General features: G+C 50.3%; 1 protein-coding gene across 1 annotated transcript in view; it reads right to left on the bottom strand.

Annotated features, from left to right (window-relative positions):
* Positions 1-13767, bottom strand: part of LOC138520559 (uncharacterized) — a 297694-nt gene that overhangs the window by 123650 nt on the left and 160277 nt on the right. The window contains exons 10-12 of the mRNA XM_069632900.1: positions 13504-13607; positions 753-773; positions 624-650 (exon numbers count right to left, since the gene is read on the bottom strand). Coding sequence (XP_069489001.1) covers positions 624-650; positions 753-773; positions 13504-13607 — 152 coding nt within the window. The remainder of the gene's footprint in view (positions 1-623; positions 651-752; positions 774-13503; positions 13608-13767) is intronic.

Raw genomic sequence — 13767 nt, 5'->3', positions numbered from 1 at the left:
GTAGAAATGTGTCTCTGCTTTTTGTATTTTGGCCAGAGGTGCTCTGCATGGTACCCCTGCAGCGCTCCATCTGCACATATTTTACATGTTTTTTTCTTGCCTGCTACACGACATCTCTCCTCCACTCTTCCCCATCACCCTCAGAATGCAGGTGGGAGGATTTGGGGGGGGAGAGGGGAATGCCATATTACTATGAGGCATTTAGCACAGGCTCAGAATCGGGCCCCGAGTATCGCATGCCACCTCACCTACTGGTGACTCTCCGTGACTCATGTTCGTTTCCTATGACCGAGTGTCACTGCAGGGGGCTCATGCCGCCTCACCTACTGGTGACTCTCCGGGACTCATGTTCGTTTCCTATGACCGAGTGTCACTGCAGGGGGCTCATGCCGCCTCACCTACTGGTGACTCTCCGTGACTCATGTTCCTTTGCTATGACCGAGTGCCACTGCAGGGGACTCAAGCCGCCTCACCTACTGGTGACTCTCCGTGACTCATGTTCCTTTCCTATGACCGAGTGTCACTGCAGGGGACTCAAGCTGCCTCACCTCACAGTGACTCCTGAGATCCAGGAGGCCCCATGGAGGGTTAGAGTTTGGGATTTGTAAATCACAAGTACTCACGTTCACAGGATTTCACGTATCTCCAATCTGAAAGTAAGAAGAAAATGAAGGGTTTGTGAAATCAGTAAAACCAGCGAGACATTGAAGTATGTTAAATATAATATATTTATTACCATTTATGAAACTTACCCATTTCTGCAGGAAATGTTTCTGTAGTAAAAGAAAAACAAGTGATGTATTAGATCTCAAACGTTTTTACTGTAAAACATAACCCAGCACTCCCTGCCCTTCCCCAAACGCCTCCCCTCCAGCTCCCACCACTGCACCCCCACTCCCCACCCTTCCCCTTATGCCTTCCCTCCAGCTCCCACCACTGCACCCCCACTCCCTGCCCTTCCCCTAATGCCTCCCCTCCAGCTCCCACCACTGCACCCCCACTCCCTGCCCTTCCCCTATTGCCTCCCCTCCAGCTCTCACCACTGCACCCCCACTCCCTGCCCTTCCCCCAATGCCTCCCCTCCAGCTCCCACCACTGCAACCCCCACTTCCTGCCCTTCCCCTAATGCCTCCCCTCCAGCTCCCACCACTGCACCCCCACTCCCTGCCCTTCCCCTAATGCCTCCCCTCCAGCTCCCACCACTGCACCCCCACTCCCTGCCCTTCCCCTAATGCCTCCCCTCCAGCTCCCACCACTGCACCCCCACTCGCTGCCCTCCCTCTAAAGCTTCCCCTCCAGCTCCCACCACGGCACCCCCACTCCCTGCCCTTCCCCTGCCTCGCCTCCAGCTCCCACCACTGCACCCCCACTCCCTGCCCTTCCCCTGCCTCCCCTCCAGCACCCACCACTGCACCCCCATTCCCTACCCATCCCCTAATGCCTCCCCTCCAGCTCCCACCACTGCACCCCCAGTCGCTGCCCTTCCTCTAATGCCTACCCTCCAGCTCCCACCACTGCAACCCCCACTCCCTGCCCTTCACCTAATGCCTCCCGTCCAGCTCCCACCACTGCACCCCTGCATCCCTTCCCTTCCCCTAATGCCTCCCCTCCAGCTCCCACCACTGCACCCCCACTCCCTGCCCTTCACCTAATGCCTCCCCTCCAGCTCCCACCACTGCACCCCTACTCCCTGCCCTTCCCCTAATGCCTCCCCTCCAGCTCCCACCACTGCACCCCCACTCCCTGCCCTTCCCCTAATGCCTCCCCTCCAGCTCCCACCACTGCACCCCTGCATCCATTCCCTTCCCCTAATGCCTCCCCTCCAGCTCCCACCACTGTACCCCACTCCCTGCCCTTCCCCTAATGCCTCCCCTCCAGCTCCCACCACTGCAACCCCCACTCCCTGCCCTTCACCTAATGCCTCCCGTCCAGCTCCCACCACTGCACCCCCACTCCCTGCCCTTCCCCTAATGCCTCCCCTCCAGCTCCCACCACTGCACCCCCACTCCCTGCCCTTCCCCTAATGCCTCCCCTCCAGCTCCCACCACGGCACCCCCACTCCCTGCCCTTCCCCTAATGCCTCCCCTCCAGCTCCCACCACTGCACCCCCACTCCCTGCCCTTCCCGTAATGCCTACCCTCCAGCTCCCACCACTGCACCCCCAATCCCCACCCTTCCCCTAATGCCTCCCCTCCAGCTCCCACCACTGCACCCCCCACTCCCTGCCCTTCCCCTAATGCCTCCCCTCCAGCTCCCACCACTGCACCCCCCACTCCCTGCCCTTCCCCTAATGCCTCCCCTCCACCTCCCACCACTGCACCCCCACTCCCCGCCCTTCCCGTAATGCCTACCCTCCAGCTCCCACCACTGCACCCCCAATCCCCACCCTTCCCCTAATGCCTCCCCTCCAGCTCCCACCACTGCACCCCCGCTCCCTGCACTTCCCCTAATGCCTCCCCTCCAGCTCCCACCACTGCACCCCCACTCCCCGCCTTTCCTCTAATGCCTCCCCTCCAGCTCCCACCACTGCACCCCTGCATCCCTTCCCTTCCCCTAATGCCTCCCCTCCAGCTCCCACCACTGCACCCCCACTCCCTGCCCTTCCCCTATTGCCTCCCCTCCAGCTCCCACCACTGCACCCCCACTCCCTGCCCTTCCCCTAATGCCTCCCCTCCAGCTCCCACCATTGCACCCCACTCCCTGCCCTTCCCCTAATGCCTCCCCTCCAGCTCCCACCACTGCACTCCCACTCCCTGCCCTTCCCCTAATGCCTCCCCTCCACCTCCCACCACTGCACCCCACTCCCTGCCCTTCCCCTAATGCCTCCCCTCCAGCTCCCACCACTGCACCCCACCACCTTGGGTGTCTAATTGTCATGTTTCGGCTTTTCCTCCCCGGCAACCCATAGAGGAGGTCACACACCCACAGATCTCACTCTTTCAGAGCTTAACATTCTCAGCACACAGTAAAGGACCAGGGAAAAGGGCATTAAGATCACAGATAATGTAGCCTCTTTATTGGATCAGGCAGATCATGCCACTATATCTGATAAAAGGACCTCCTATTTAGAACCCAATACTGGCTCAGTGTCCTTGCAAGCGATACTTCTGGGGGATTTAAAAGTGACCCCCGAGGTATGGCATTACCCCCTACCTGTGCATCTCTCAAATCCAAACGATTGCAATTGACTGCATTGGGAGAGTACCTTCATGCATTGGAACACACATACCCTATTACCCCAACACCACAAGCCCTAAAGGCGTCAATGCTAAGTTTCAGGCTCTAGCCGACCGGGAAGCTAAATTATCATCTGAGCCGGTCCAAGTCCAGAAGTCTGGGAAGCCGATATGCCTGAGACATTGTTGGCCAGACTGTTGTGTCACGAGTACAGTATGACCTACTATTCAGAGGCCAAGGGGTCCCTGATGCAGCGCTCTCAGGATATAAATAATGTCTTTATTGGCCTTTTGGGGTTCTCTAATCAGGAAACATGGTCTACTGAGGCGGTAAAGATGGATCTTCAGAATCAGCCCTATGGATAGATTCTGAGAGGCCGCCCTACTCTGGTGACCAGGACAACACTAATGTCTAGCCAAACTCTATCAAGGTAGTGTGACTGGGCAGTAAGGCCTAGACTTGGGAGAGTGTGGGTGGTGATGGGTTCAATTAAGCACACACAGAGCACTCTAATAACTCAAGTGAGGCAGAATCTATACACAGGCACTCATATAGCCGGTCAGATTGCACAGCAAGTAGAGCGCTCGCTTTGACATCTGTGCGCAGCCTGTTGACGCAGGTTCGAAACCCGGCAGGGCCAAACTCAGCCTTTCCTCCTTCCGAGGACGATAAATGAGCACCACACACCGTGGGTAATAATAAGCAGCGCTCAGATACCTGAGGGCTCGTAGCGCTATATAAATGCCTAATTATTATTATTAGTATTATATTTATTAGGCCGTGAACCAACTCTTATCAATTAAAATTTCAAGTAAGCAAAAGTACTAAACAAACACTATCAACATATGTACATGCGTCATTACGACCTCCAACACATGGTATAGGACGACAACAGCCCTTGCAGCCGTGCCTGCAGAACCGCTCGGTTTCCACTGCAGGAAGGGGAGGGTCCAAGCCACACATATTCTACCGGATCTGACTTTTCACCACAATACTTCTGACCGAAATAAACTTTATTTTTACAACACGTTTCTTGATGAAAAAAGGCTTTGGCACGTCGCCTTCTAATATCATTATCATTTATTTTAAAGTTGTATTCCTCCCTTCTCTAAAGTAAAATGGTAAAAGACTGGTTAGCCTTTTATTGTCCCCTTCTAACTTCTCCCCCTCCCCTTCTTTATTGATTTGTGTCCGTCTTTCCATTTACCCTTTTTAGGAGTTATTTTGACTTACTAACGATTAAATATTTACAGTTTGCTAGATTTGATGAGTTTTATGTACAACTCAACGAGTGCATTATCAGTGAAATGTATATGCATTTAGTGTGTTCATCCAGTCATGGATGACCGGTTCATTCCTTATAATCGACCCCACAAAAACATGTTTTTGCTTCTCGGGAACCCCACCAATCAAATGATAATGCTATCAAACACTCATCCAATCAAACACTCATCCAATCATGGCTCATCCAATCAAACACTCATCCAATCAAACACTCATCCAATCATGGCTCATCCAATCAAACACTCATCCAATCATGGCTCATCCAATCAAACACTCATCCAATCAAACACTCATCCAATCATGGCTCATCCAATCAAACACTCATCCAATCAAACACTCATCCAATCATGGCTCATCCAATTAAACACTCATTCAATCATGGCTAGCTAACATGGACCTCGAGGAGTTCACGCCAAAGCTATCCCCCAAGTGACAAAAATCCCCAGAGGGCTTGGTAGCCACTAGCAGGACTGCACACTATCAAATCTTTCTGCGGAGTTGGCTGCAGAGTTGCAGTCTGTGGCAGTCACTCCAACCTTTTCCTCAGAGACAGGAGTCTCTCTACCGTGTCTACTCGCATACGTGGGAGGTTCTACAAAATCCCCACCTAGCCGCGGAGCGGCCGCGGAGTTGGCTGCAGAGTTGCAGTCTGTGGCAGTCACTCCAACCTTTTCCTCAGAGACAGGAGTCTCTCTACCGTGTCTACTCGCATACGTGGGAGGTTCTACAAAATCCCCACCTAGCCGCGGAGCGGCCGCGGAGTTGGCTGCAGAGTTGCAGTCTGTGGCAGTCACTCCAACCTTTTCCTCAGAGACAGGAGTCTCTCTACCGTGTCTACTCGCATACGTGGGAGGTTCTACAAAATCCCCACCTAGCCGCGGAGCGGCCGCGGAGTTGGCTGCAGAGTTGCAGTCTGTGGCAGTCACTCCAACCTTTTCCTCAGAGACAGGAGTCTCTCTACCGTGTCTACTCGCATACGTGGGAGGTTCTACAAAATCCCCACCTAGCCGCGGAGCGGCCGCGGAGTTGGCTGCAGAGTTGCAGTCTGTGGCAGTCTGTGCACGTCTGAAACAATGGAAACAGCGGCTCCACCAGCAAATTCCACCCTTATAGCCAAAACCACGGACCGAGACCCAAAGGCCATACAAGAGGGTCGCCAGCTTCGAAGTGCGCACCTACGCCTCACAGTTGAAAAAAACCCACAACAACACAGCGTTCAATCCCATCTTACGCCGGGAAATCCTCACAAACACTCAAAAATTTTAACAGGCTCAACTGTGAATGCCCGTTGGAAACAGGATTCCTTAGAAAGATCCGGGCCCAGTACTTCAAACACAAATACAGAAACCACTCACCATGAGCTAGCTCCAGGAGAATCGGAGGACCTGCTCCAGCGGACCTTGGAGGACGCGCTCCCGGCCCCGGTTCCGCCGAGCTCGGATCCCGAGGGTGATTCATCGATGCTCCAGAGCCCGTGCCAACGATCTCCTGCACGGGCCATGGCGGAAAACAGCGGCTGCAAGCCGCGGTCTTGCCCGCGACTCCCGCCCCCACAGCCTCGGGACCCGATGGCCTCCGAAGGGAGGATCGAGAACCGAGAGCGGGGGGAGGGGCTCGCTCGGGCGGGGAGCGTTGATTGCATGCCGCAAAGTGTCCTGGAGGACGAGCGAAGCCTGGCTCCTGCGGTAAAGGCCCCGGCAACGGCCTCGCCGGAAAGGACCCCAAGCAAGGCAGAGCACCCGCAGGTCTTTCTGGGGGCGGGGCCGACTTCTAACGCAAGCCCCACGGCAGGACGCGTCGCACAGTGGGGAGGGCCGGTCGGCCAAAGAGTCACACTCACCGCCGAAGAGGACGTTCTACCACCTCGCCAAACACGAAATGGCCAAAAAGTCCCCTCAGCAGAGCCCAGTAGCTCCAAAAGTCATGAAAGAATCAAGGATAATCATGCCAGCAAGACACCAACAAAATCAAAACCCCAAGTACTCCAAAGCAAGTCTCTGAATACTCTTTCTTGCGTCTCAGTTGTCGACCACACTGCCCCAGGCTTCACAGGATATGAAGAGCAGGTCCCAGCTCGGAAAGAGCCTTCGCAATCACCGCCCGCGTCCCCGGAGGCCTTGAAAAACAAAAAAAAACGCACTAGAAATGAGACGGAATCTTTGGACACAGGAAATGAAATTTCCACTTGGAAGAAAGTCCCTTCAAAAACTACAAAAAAAACTCAAAAAAGCACAACCAAACCATATACGTCAAAAAACCAAAAAAATGGCCAATCAATAAAAAATCACCGGGGCCAGAAACCAACAAAACCATCGGTAGCCACCCTCGTAACAGACTTCTTCTACGCTTTTGCGCCAGAGACCCACCTGAGGCAAGCGGACCTCACTGACGAGGAAATACTGGAGGCAATAAAAACGTGCCAACCCCCAGAAAAAGCAAGAAAAATATTTGTCCCGATAAATACCTGTGTGCAGCACCAAAATCTTGCAAACGACATCCAACCCGCATCCCCGTTAAAACAAGCCTCACAGGCGAAACCAGTAAACAAAACAGTCCCGCTTTTACACCAAACACCGGGTACCCAGGCTACACCTAAGAGGAAAGCCACACCGAAACATCCTACGGAACTAGTCCAAGCTACTGTCCACTCGGAAAGGTCCGATGACATGACGCTTCCAGCCTTACTTAAGGAAAATCTGACACCAGCCATTTGCAAAACCAGTCAGTTAACCAGTGAAGAACCCCCACTGTCAATCCTTCTTAACCCAACTACCTCTCTCGTAACCATAGAGCAGACAGGGCCCCGGCCCTTGCAAGATTCATCTTCTGAACCACGAAAGCAAACTATCCCTCTACTTGTCCATGAGTCTGACACGCTCCCAAACAAAGCTGTTGCGATCAGCCAAACTAAGGATCGACCGACCCGCAACGGGCAAGGGGGCACATTGCCCGCCTTCCCCCCAAATCTACATTTATCTGGGCGCCTCAGTGGTGGCCTTTCGGACCTTCCCTCTTCGCCTACAGTAAGACGGATTCTAAATGAGTCCAGTACACCCTCGCCTGCTCCAAAACATAGCCCCCTTCCCCAGGGTCCTACAACGGAGCCAGCTTCGCAGCACTAGAGAGATCTTCTCCCAATAATGTCAGCTATCACCATTGCAATGAACCCGTTTACTAAACTGTACGAAAACATTAACGAAAATTTGAAAGACAATTCAGCCATTCAAGCCACAATGCTTACGAAACTAAGCTTTCTGGAAGGGTACATCACCGCCCTAGATGACAAATTCAAAATCTTAAAGCAAGCCATAGAAGTCGGCTTCAAAGAAATGGTAATCCCTCCCACCTCACCCGACTTAGGGACAAAACAGGGAGTTCAAATTTCCCCAGTCGATCATTCAATTTCATCCCCCAGCACTCTCCTCAATATCCAACAGGCCGCTGGTCTCTCAATCCCGGAACATCAAGAGGTGATTGATATCACAGAAGAAACAGCAAACATTCCGCTCCCACCAAAAAAGCCAGCGAGTGAGTCTGATCTCCCTTACCCTTTGTTCACAGGCATGAGACGGGAAACAAAAAAAACCAACCCTAGTGGAGGGAAGTCTGAAACACAGCATCAATCCTTAACACTGCGACCAAACTCTGGGTCAGCAAAACAGAAAGAAAAAACAAAAACTTTGGCCCGGAGTCCGTCTGCACCCCAACAAATCCAAAAAGTCTCTTTTAGACCTCTAGAAACCTTCCTAGAAGATGAGGTTCTGATGAATCTCTCTCAACACCTTGATGACACGGAAGACCAACCATCCGAAAAACATGAGAAAACACACAAATCATCAAAGCAGCAGCCTACTGCAACAAAAACTGATCAAATTGCAAAAAAAAAAGAAAACTCAAAAGAACTGTCAGAAGAGGAATCTCCTTTTCACTTCTTCACCTTGGAAGAGCGCAGGAAACTTCTCCATCGTCGAAAACCTGCCACCTCTTGTAGCCCAACGAGCGCTAGAGTGGTGTCATTTACATGTCCTCCAGTTCGCGAGGGGCAAACTTGGAAAAAGCTAACCTCTAGCAACCAACTTAGCCCACAGGATGTACGACAATTTCGGGACCCTCATCAAAAGTCCAAAGAAAACACACACTCAGAATCAAGAAAATCAGAAAAGAGGGGGCAACACTTGCGGTCCCATTTTACTTCAAGGACCGAACAACATCGGAAAAGACCGGACCCTACAGGGGAAGCCCCGATTAAGCTTGAGCAACACGCAGAAAACGACGATGACATTATCTTGAACAGACGAGGAATCCTCACGCTATTTAGCTTGATTCCGACCCTCCGGAAGATCAAGTCCTCAGATTTAAAAATCATAGATCCATATCATTCGAATAAAAGAGCAAAAGCCTATATTCATCTAACTTCGAAGTATATAAGGTCGAAAATTGAGGATGCAACAAGCGACCTGGCTGCGCTAGGCTATACTGTGCAAAGAGACCCGCAAAACACGGAAAAAACCAACCCAGGAAACAAAAAATCGACCCAAAGGTCCAAAACTGCGGGGCAAGAGCAAAAAGTGGAGCCACAAAGCCTCCCAGGGCTAACCCGAACAGTGGTAAATTCATTCTCAAAGTCATCTGAGAGCCATCGAGAACTAAAACCCGTCACTCTCAGGCGCGACAAGTCAAACGTGTCCACAGAAGAGTCGTCCCCAAAGCGGGAACATCCAAAAGCAGATCGTTCAAATTCGTCCAAGATTGAGTCAAAGGCGGAATCCAACAGGTCAACCCCCAGAGCTCAAATTGAAAGCGCCTCCACAGTCCAAAAATCAACTGTAAAACTACAGGAGCTGTGGGCCTGGCTCCCAAAGGCCCTATCACAAGGGTCCAAATCCAAATAGCAATTCGCAGGGCTCCCAGTAGAGCCAAAGGGAAATCGGAACGTCAGCCGGCTCATACCTTCATTAAATTTCTGCTCATGGAACACGAGAGGTCACTTACATCTCACCACAACAGGCGACGCAAACTTAGCTTCATTTGACATCATTTGCCTCCAAGAGACCTGGCTCAGGAAAAATCCAGCTATGGATGGGTTCGATATAATTCTGGCCCCAGCCAACAAAGGAGCCCTAGGCCGGCCGACTTCAGGTCTGCTTCTGGCCTGTCGTCAGGGAATTGGGTTGACCCTCAAGTCAACCCTCCAAGCAAATCTGTCAATCTTAGCAGTACTATGCGAATGGTCTGAGAAGCCCCTCTGCAAACCGCTGCAAATAGTGGTGATTAATACTTACTGGAACCCGGCGGCAATAAACCATCAGTCTTACCTCTTAATGATGGAAAACCTGATTGACGATATCCAAGCAACACGTCAAGTCTCCTTAATTATCATCTGCGGCGACCTGAATGCTAAATGCCCCAGAGAATTGCGAACTTTGGATGCATCCTCGAAAACCACAACAGCACTGAAAAGAGGTCTCCTATGGTCTTCCTTGATGTCCTCTAGGAAATTCGAAAACCTGAACTTCGCCTTCCCAAACAAAAACCGCCTGCCAACTTGGAATCAAGGCCCACTAAAAGCAACCATAGATTATATCTATGTATCCAGACCGCTTCTGAATAAAGTCCAATCCTTTGAAGTCCGACAGACTACAGCCAGCGACCACAATCAGCTGACAATGTCGCTGGCAAATCACCACAAGGCGCCTGAACTCTATTCGGCGGAAGTAGAACCAAACGCCCGTGGAAACCGACTAAACCTGTCGACCCGTGCGGTCAAAACTCTCCTGGCAAACTACACTGGGGAAGACAGACCCAAGGGCGTAAAGAATCTTGATTACGTACCTTTGCTGTTAAAACACCGAACGAACTCCAAACAGCTTACCTCTGTCCATGCACCCCCAAAACACGCCTATGATCCCACCTTGGTGACCAAACGAAGGGAGTTGCGAAAACTTAAAAGACAATTAGGAAATGACCCGTCAAACAAAGAAAAATTAAAAGCGGCAACCTTAACTTACAAATCATGGGTGAAAGAACACCGTTACCGCCTTTACCAACAAGACGCGGAAAAAATGTTAACAGCCATCAAGGGTAACAAAGCAAAAGAATTCTGGTCCTTGTTGAAAACCACAGAGCCCTCAGTGAACAACTCCATAATTAACGCCATGCCAGAGCACAAATGGATCATGCACTTCTCCTCGGTCTTTCAAGCTCCCGCTCAAAACTCCTGTCGGGAACACCCAGCCCAGAAGACAGCCTGGATTCAATTAAATGACCGAGAAGAAATTAGCGACCACATAAAAAAACTGAAGAACTCCAGAGCTGTGGGTCCAGACGGGATTTCAAACATCGATCTGAAAAACAACAACACGGAATGGGCAACCTTGCTAGCCTCAATCTTTCAGAAATGTTCTGAGCAGCAATCTTTGCCGCCGTCCTGGACAAAAGCCATCATCGTCCCGATTTATAAAAAGGGGGACATCACAGACCCCCGAAACTATCGGCCTATTGCCCTGTTGGACTGCATAGGTAAAGTCTACGGAGGTTTACTCATGAACCGTTTTCAATCTTGGGCCGAAAAAGCCCCATGCAACGACAACTACCAATCGGGTTTTAAGAAAAACACCGGAACGACGGCAAACATCTTAGCGATTAGCACCCTAAAAAGCAAAGTCTGGGAAAAAAAATCACGGATCTTCATCGCTTTCATCGATCTAGCGCAGGCTTTTGACCTCGTCGACAGACACCGCCTATGGGACAAATTGGAGAGCTGGAATTGCCCTCAAGAAATATTCCAACCAATCAAAGCTCTCCACACGGATACCTCCCTTAGGGTTCGACTATCCCAAAAAGGCGACCTGTCAGACGAAATCCAGACCGGGCGAGGGGTAAAACAGGGATGCCCGCTAGCACCCGCCTTGTTCCTAGCATACCTCGGAGACTACGGCGATTTTGTCGACCTGGAACACACGTTTCCGCCATCCCTTGCATCCTCCAAAATAAGCTACCTTTTGTATGCTGACGATCTAATCCTCCTGGATCAGACCCAGATCGGCCTCCAGAGACAACTAACAAACCTCCTGAGCTACACAGCCGAAAACAACCTAAAAATAAATCGAGAAAAAACCAAAATAATGATTCTGGGAGGAGGACGGAAGAACAACAAATCCTCTGAAAAATTCAAATGGTACTTAGAGGGCAAAGAGATCGAGTCGGTACCCGACTTCAAATACCTGGGTGTCCAGATTGACTCTTCAAAAAATGAAACATCAATGCAGCTCGCTTTGGAAATAAAGCTGGGAAAACTAGCGTCACAAGCAAAAGCAATAGATACAAAATTTGGTAAATTTTCATGCATTCCCGTAATAGACTTCTACAAGAAAAAAGTCGTCCCATCAATTACCTATGGAACAGAGGCCATGCCAACAATCCCACAAAGAACTTGGCAAAATCTGGAGAGCAAGTTCTGGAAATCAGTCTTAAACCTTCCAAAGTCTTCATCCATTGCTGCAATCAGACAGGAACTCAGCCTTCTGTCACTAAGAGCAACAGTAATCCTAAACTCTCTTAGGTTATTCAGGAAATGCATTACGGCCGACACTGACCAAATATTTGGCCTACTGAACACAGAACTACAAAGTGGCAAAGTCACAATGCTAAAAACATGGAAAAACAATCTTTTGTCCACCTTAGAATCAGTGTCGTGCTCTGAAGCTGACCTCATCTCAAACCCTCTGAGAGTCTACAAGAAACTGAAAGAACTAGACTGGATTCAGACCCAAGACCTAGTCAATAAAAATAAACTCCTCCTCCACCTTCCCACCATGCATTCCAAACTCAATGAGCCGATGAAATATCTCCGGATATTTCCAAACAGGAGAGCAAGAAATTACATGTTAAGAATGCGGCTAAACTTACTGGAAACAAATGAGATCCTGAACATCCGAGGTTTTTCCGACTCAAATACATGCCGTTTGTGCAATGCCGAACTCGAATCTATTAGACACCTATTGATCTCATGCCCAGCAACCCTAGACTTAAGATCAGCCTACATAAAGCACTTTAGCCCAGAAGAATATGGATGGGACGAAGCAACGTGTTGGAACAGACTGATTGGTGGGGACCGAAACTGTTGGTTACTAGCCTCAACCAAAATTCTGCAACTCACCATGCAGAGGATAGAGTCCAATCAGCCTCACCTCTCGTGAAATCACTGGACACTCTCTGGGCTACTTCAGTGAAAGTTACTTTAATGAAAGTTACTTCAGTGAAAGTTATTTTTTCTTCATCCCCCTTTTGTAAAGTTCTAAATGAACAACACACAAAAATAAAAAAAAAAATAAAAAAATAAAAATCTTTCTGGCCAGCCTCGGGTTTCAGGGTTGCAGTAGTCCCCAGTTCTAGGCCACCTGGAAGTGGAAACCTACTCCTCTTTGACCTTCCTCCTCAACCCTCGCGCCACACGAATCATCGGCATCAAACTGTTTGACTGCATTTCCCCAACCTTTCTAACCGCCCAAATAATCATTGAAATAGCCTTTATTACATACAAGGCTGTGGTAACCCAGCCACACCTGTGCCTAGCCCAGGAACTGGTCAAATTAGGAAGCCAGAGCAATTCCAGATGCCACATCATTGCAAGACTGGAAATAAATAAATGCCCACAAGCAAAAAACCAGGAAGAGAAAGATCACCCATTATGCGCCAGCACTGGGGCACACGACCCTAACCCACCTCTGCACAGCACCATTATGCCTGCAGTTTACAAAAAAACAGAAGACCTTGCTATATAAGGAATTCCTCTAAACACTCGGTGCAGCAGGTAATAGCATTCAGGGTATGCGGCTCTCGGCTCCTGGACTGATCCATTGTGACGCTCTCCATTGCTTGCTATCTACCTGTGCCCGATACAAGTACAAGAATGCTGACATATTGGTTTTTCACTGAGCTGTGCATATTTACATGTATTTCAATTAAATAAGTGCGTTGAGATGGTTGGAAAAGCCTTCCCTATCAACATTACCTCTTGGGTGGGCCTGGACTCATATCTACCTTTTAATTCCGTGAGCAGCTGCGCATGGCGTCTGATTCTCAGCAGCGTCATCTCCATTCCAGGGGCATCTTCCTGGGGCTTCAGAGCCTTCACTTCACTGCACCTGAGAATTATAGAAAGATGCTTTATATAACCCTCGGCCTCCAGTGACAAGTAAGAGTAAAGGGGGTCTAAACGGTGAGATAAGGGGGAGGAAAAAGAGACCCCATTCCTAAAGATGGGAAAGGAAGGCTCTGAATCAACATGCACGAAAGGGAGGGGAG

The sequence above is a fragment of the Ambystoma mexicanum genome, chromosome 13, assembly GCF_040938575.1.
Source record: "Ambystoma mexicanum isolate Mex_15411 chromosome 13, UKY_AmexF1_1, whole genome shotgun sequence".
NCBI lineage: Eukaryota > Metazoa > Chordata > Amphibia > Caudata > Ambystomatidae > Ambystoma > Ambystoma mexicanum.
Note: the sequence above shows the minus strand (reverse complement) of the source record. Positions and strands in the feature narration are given on the sequence as shown.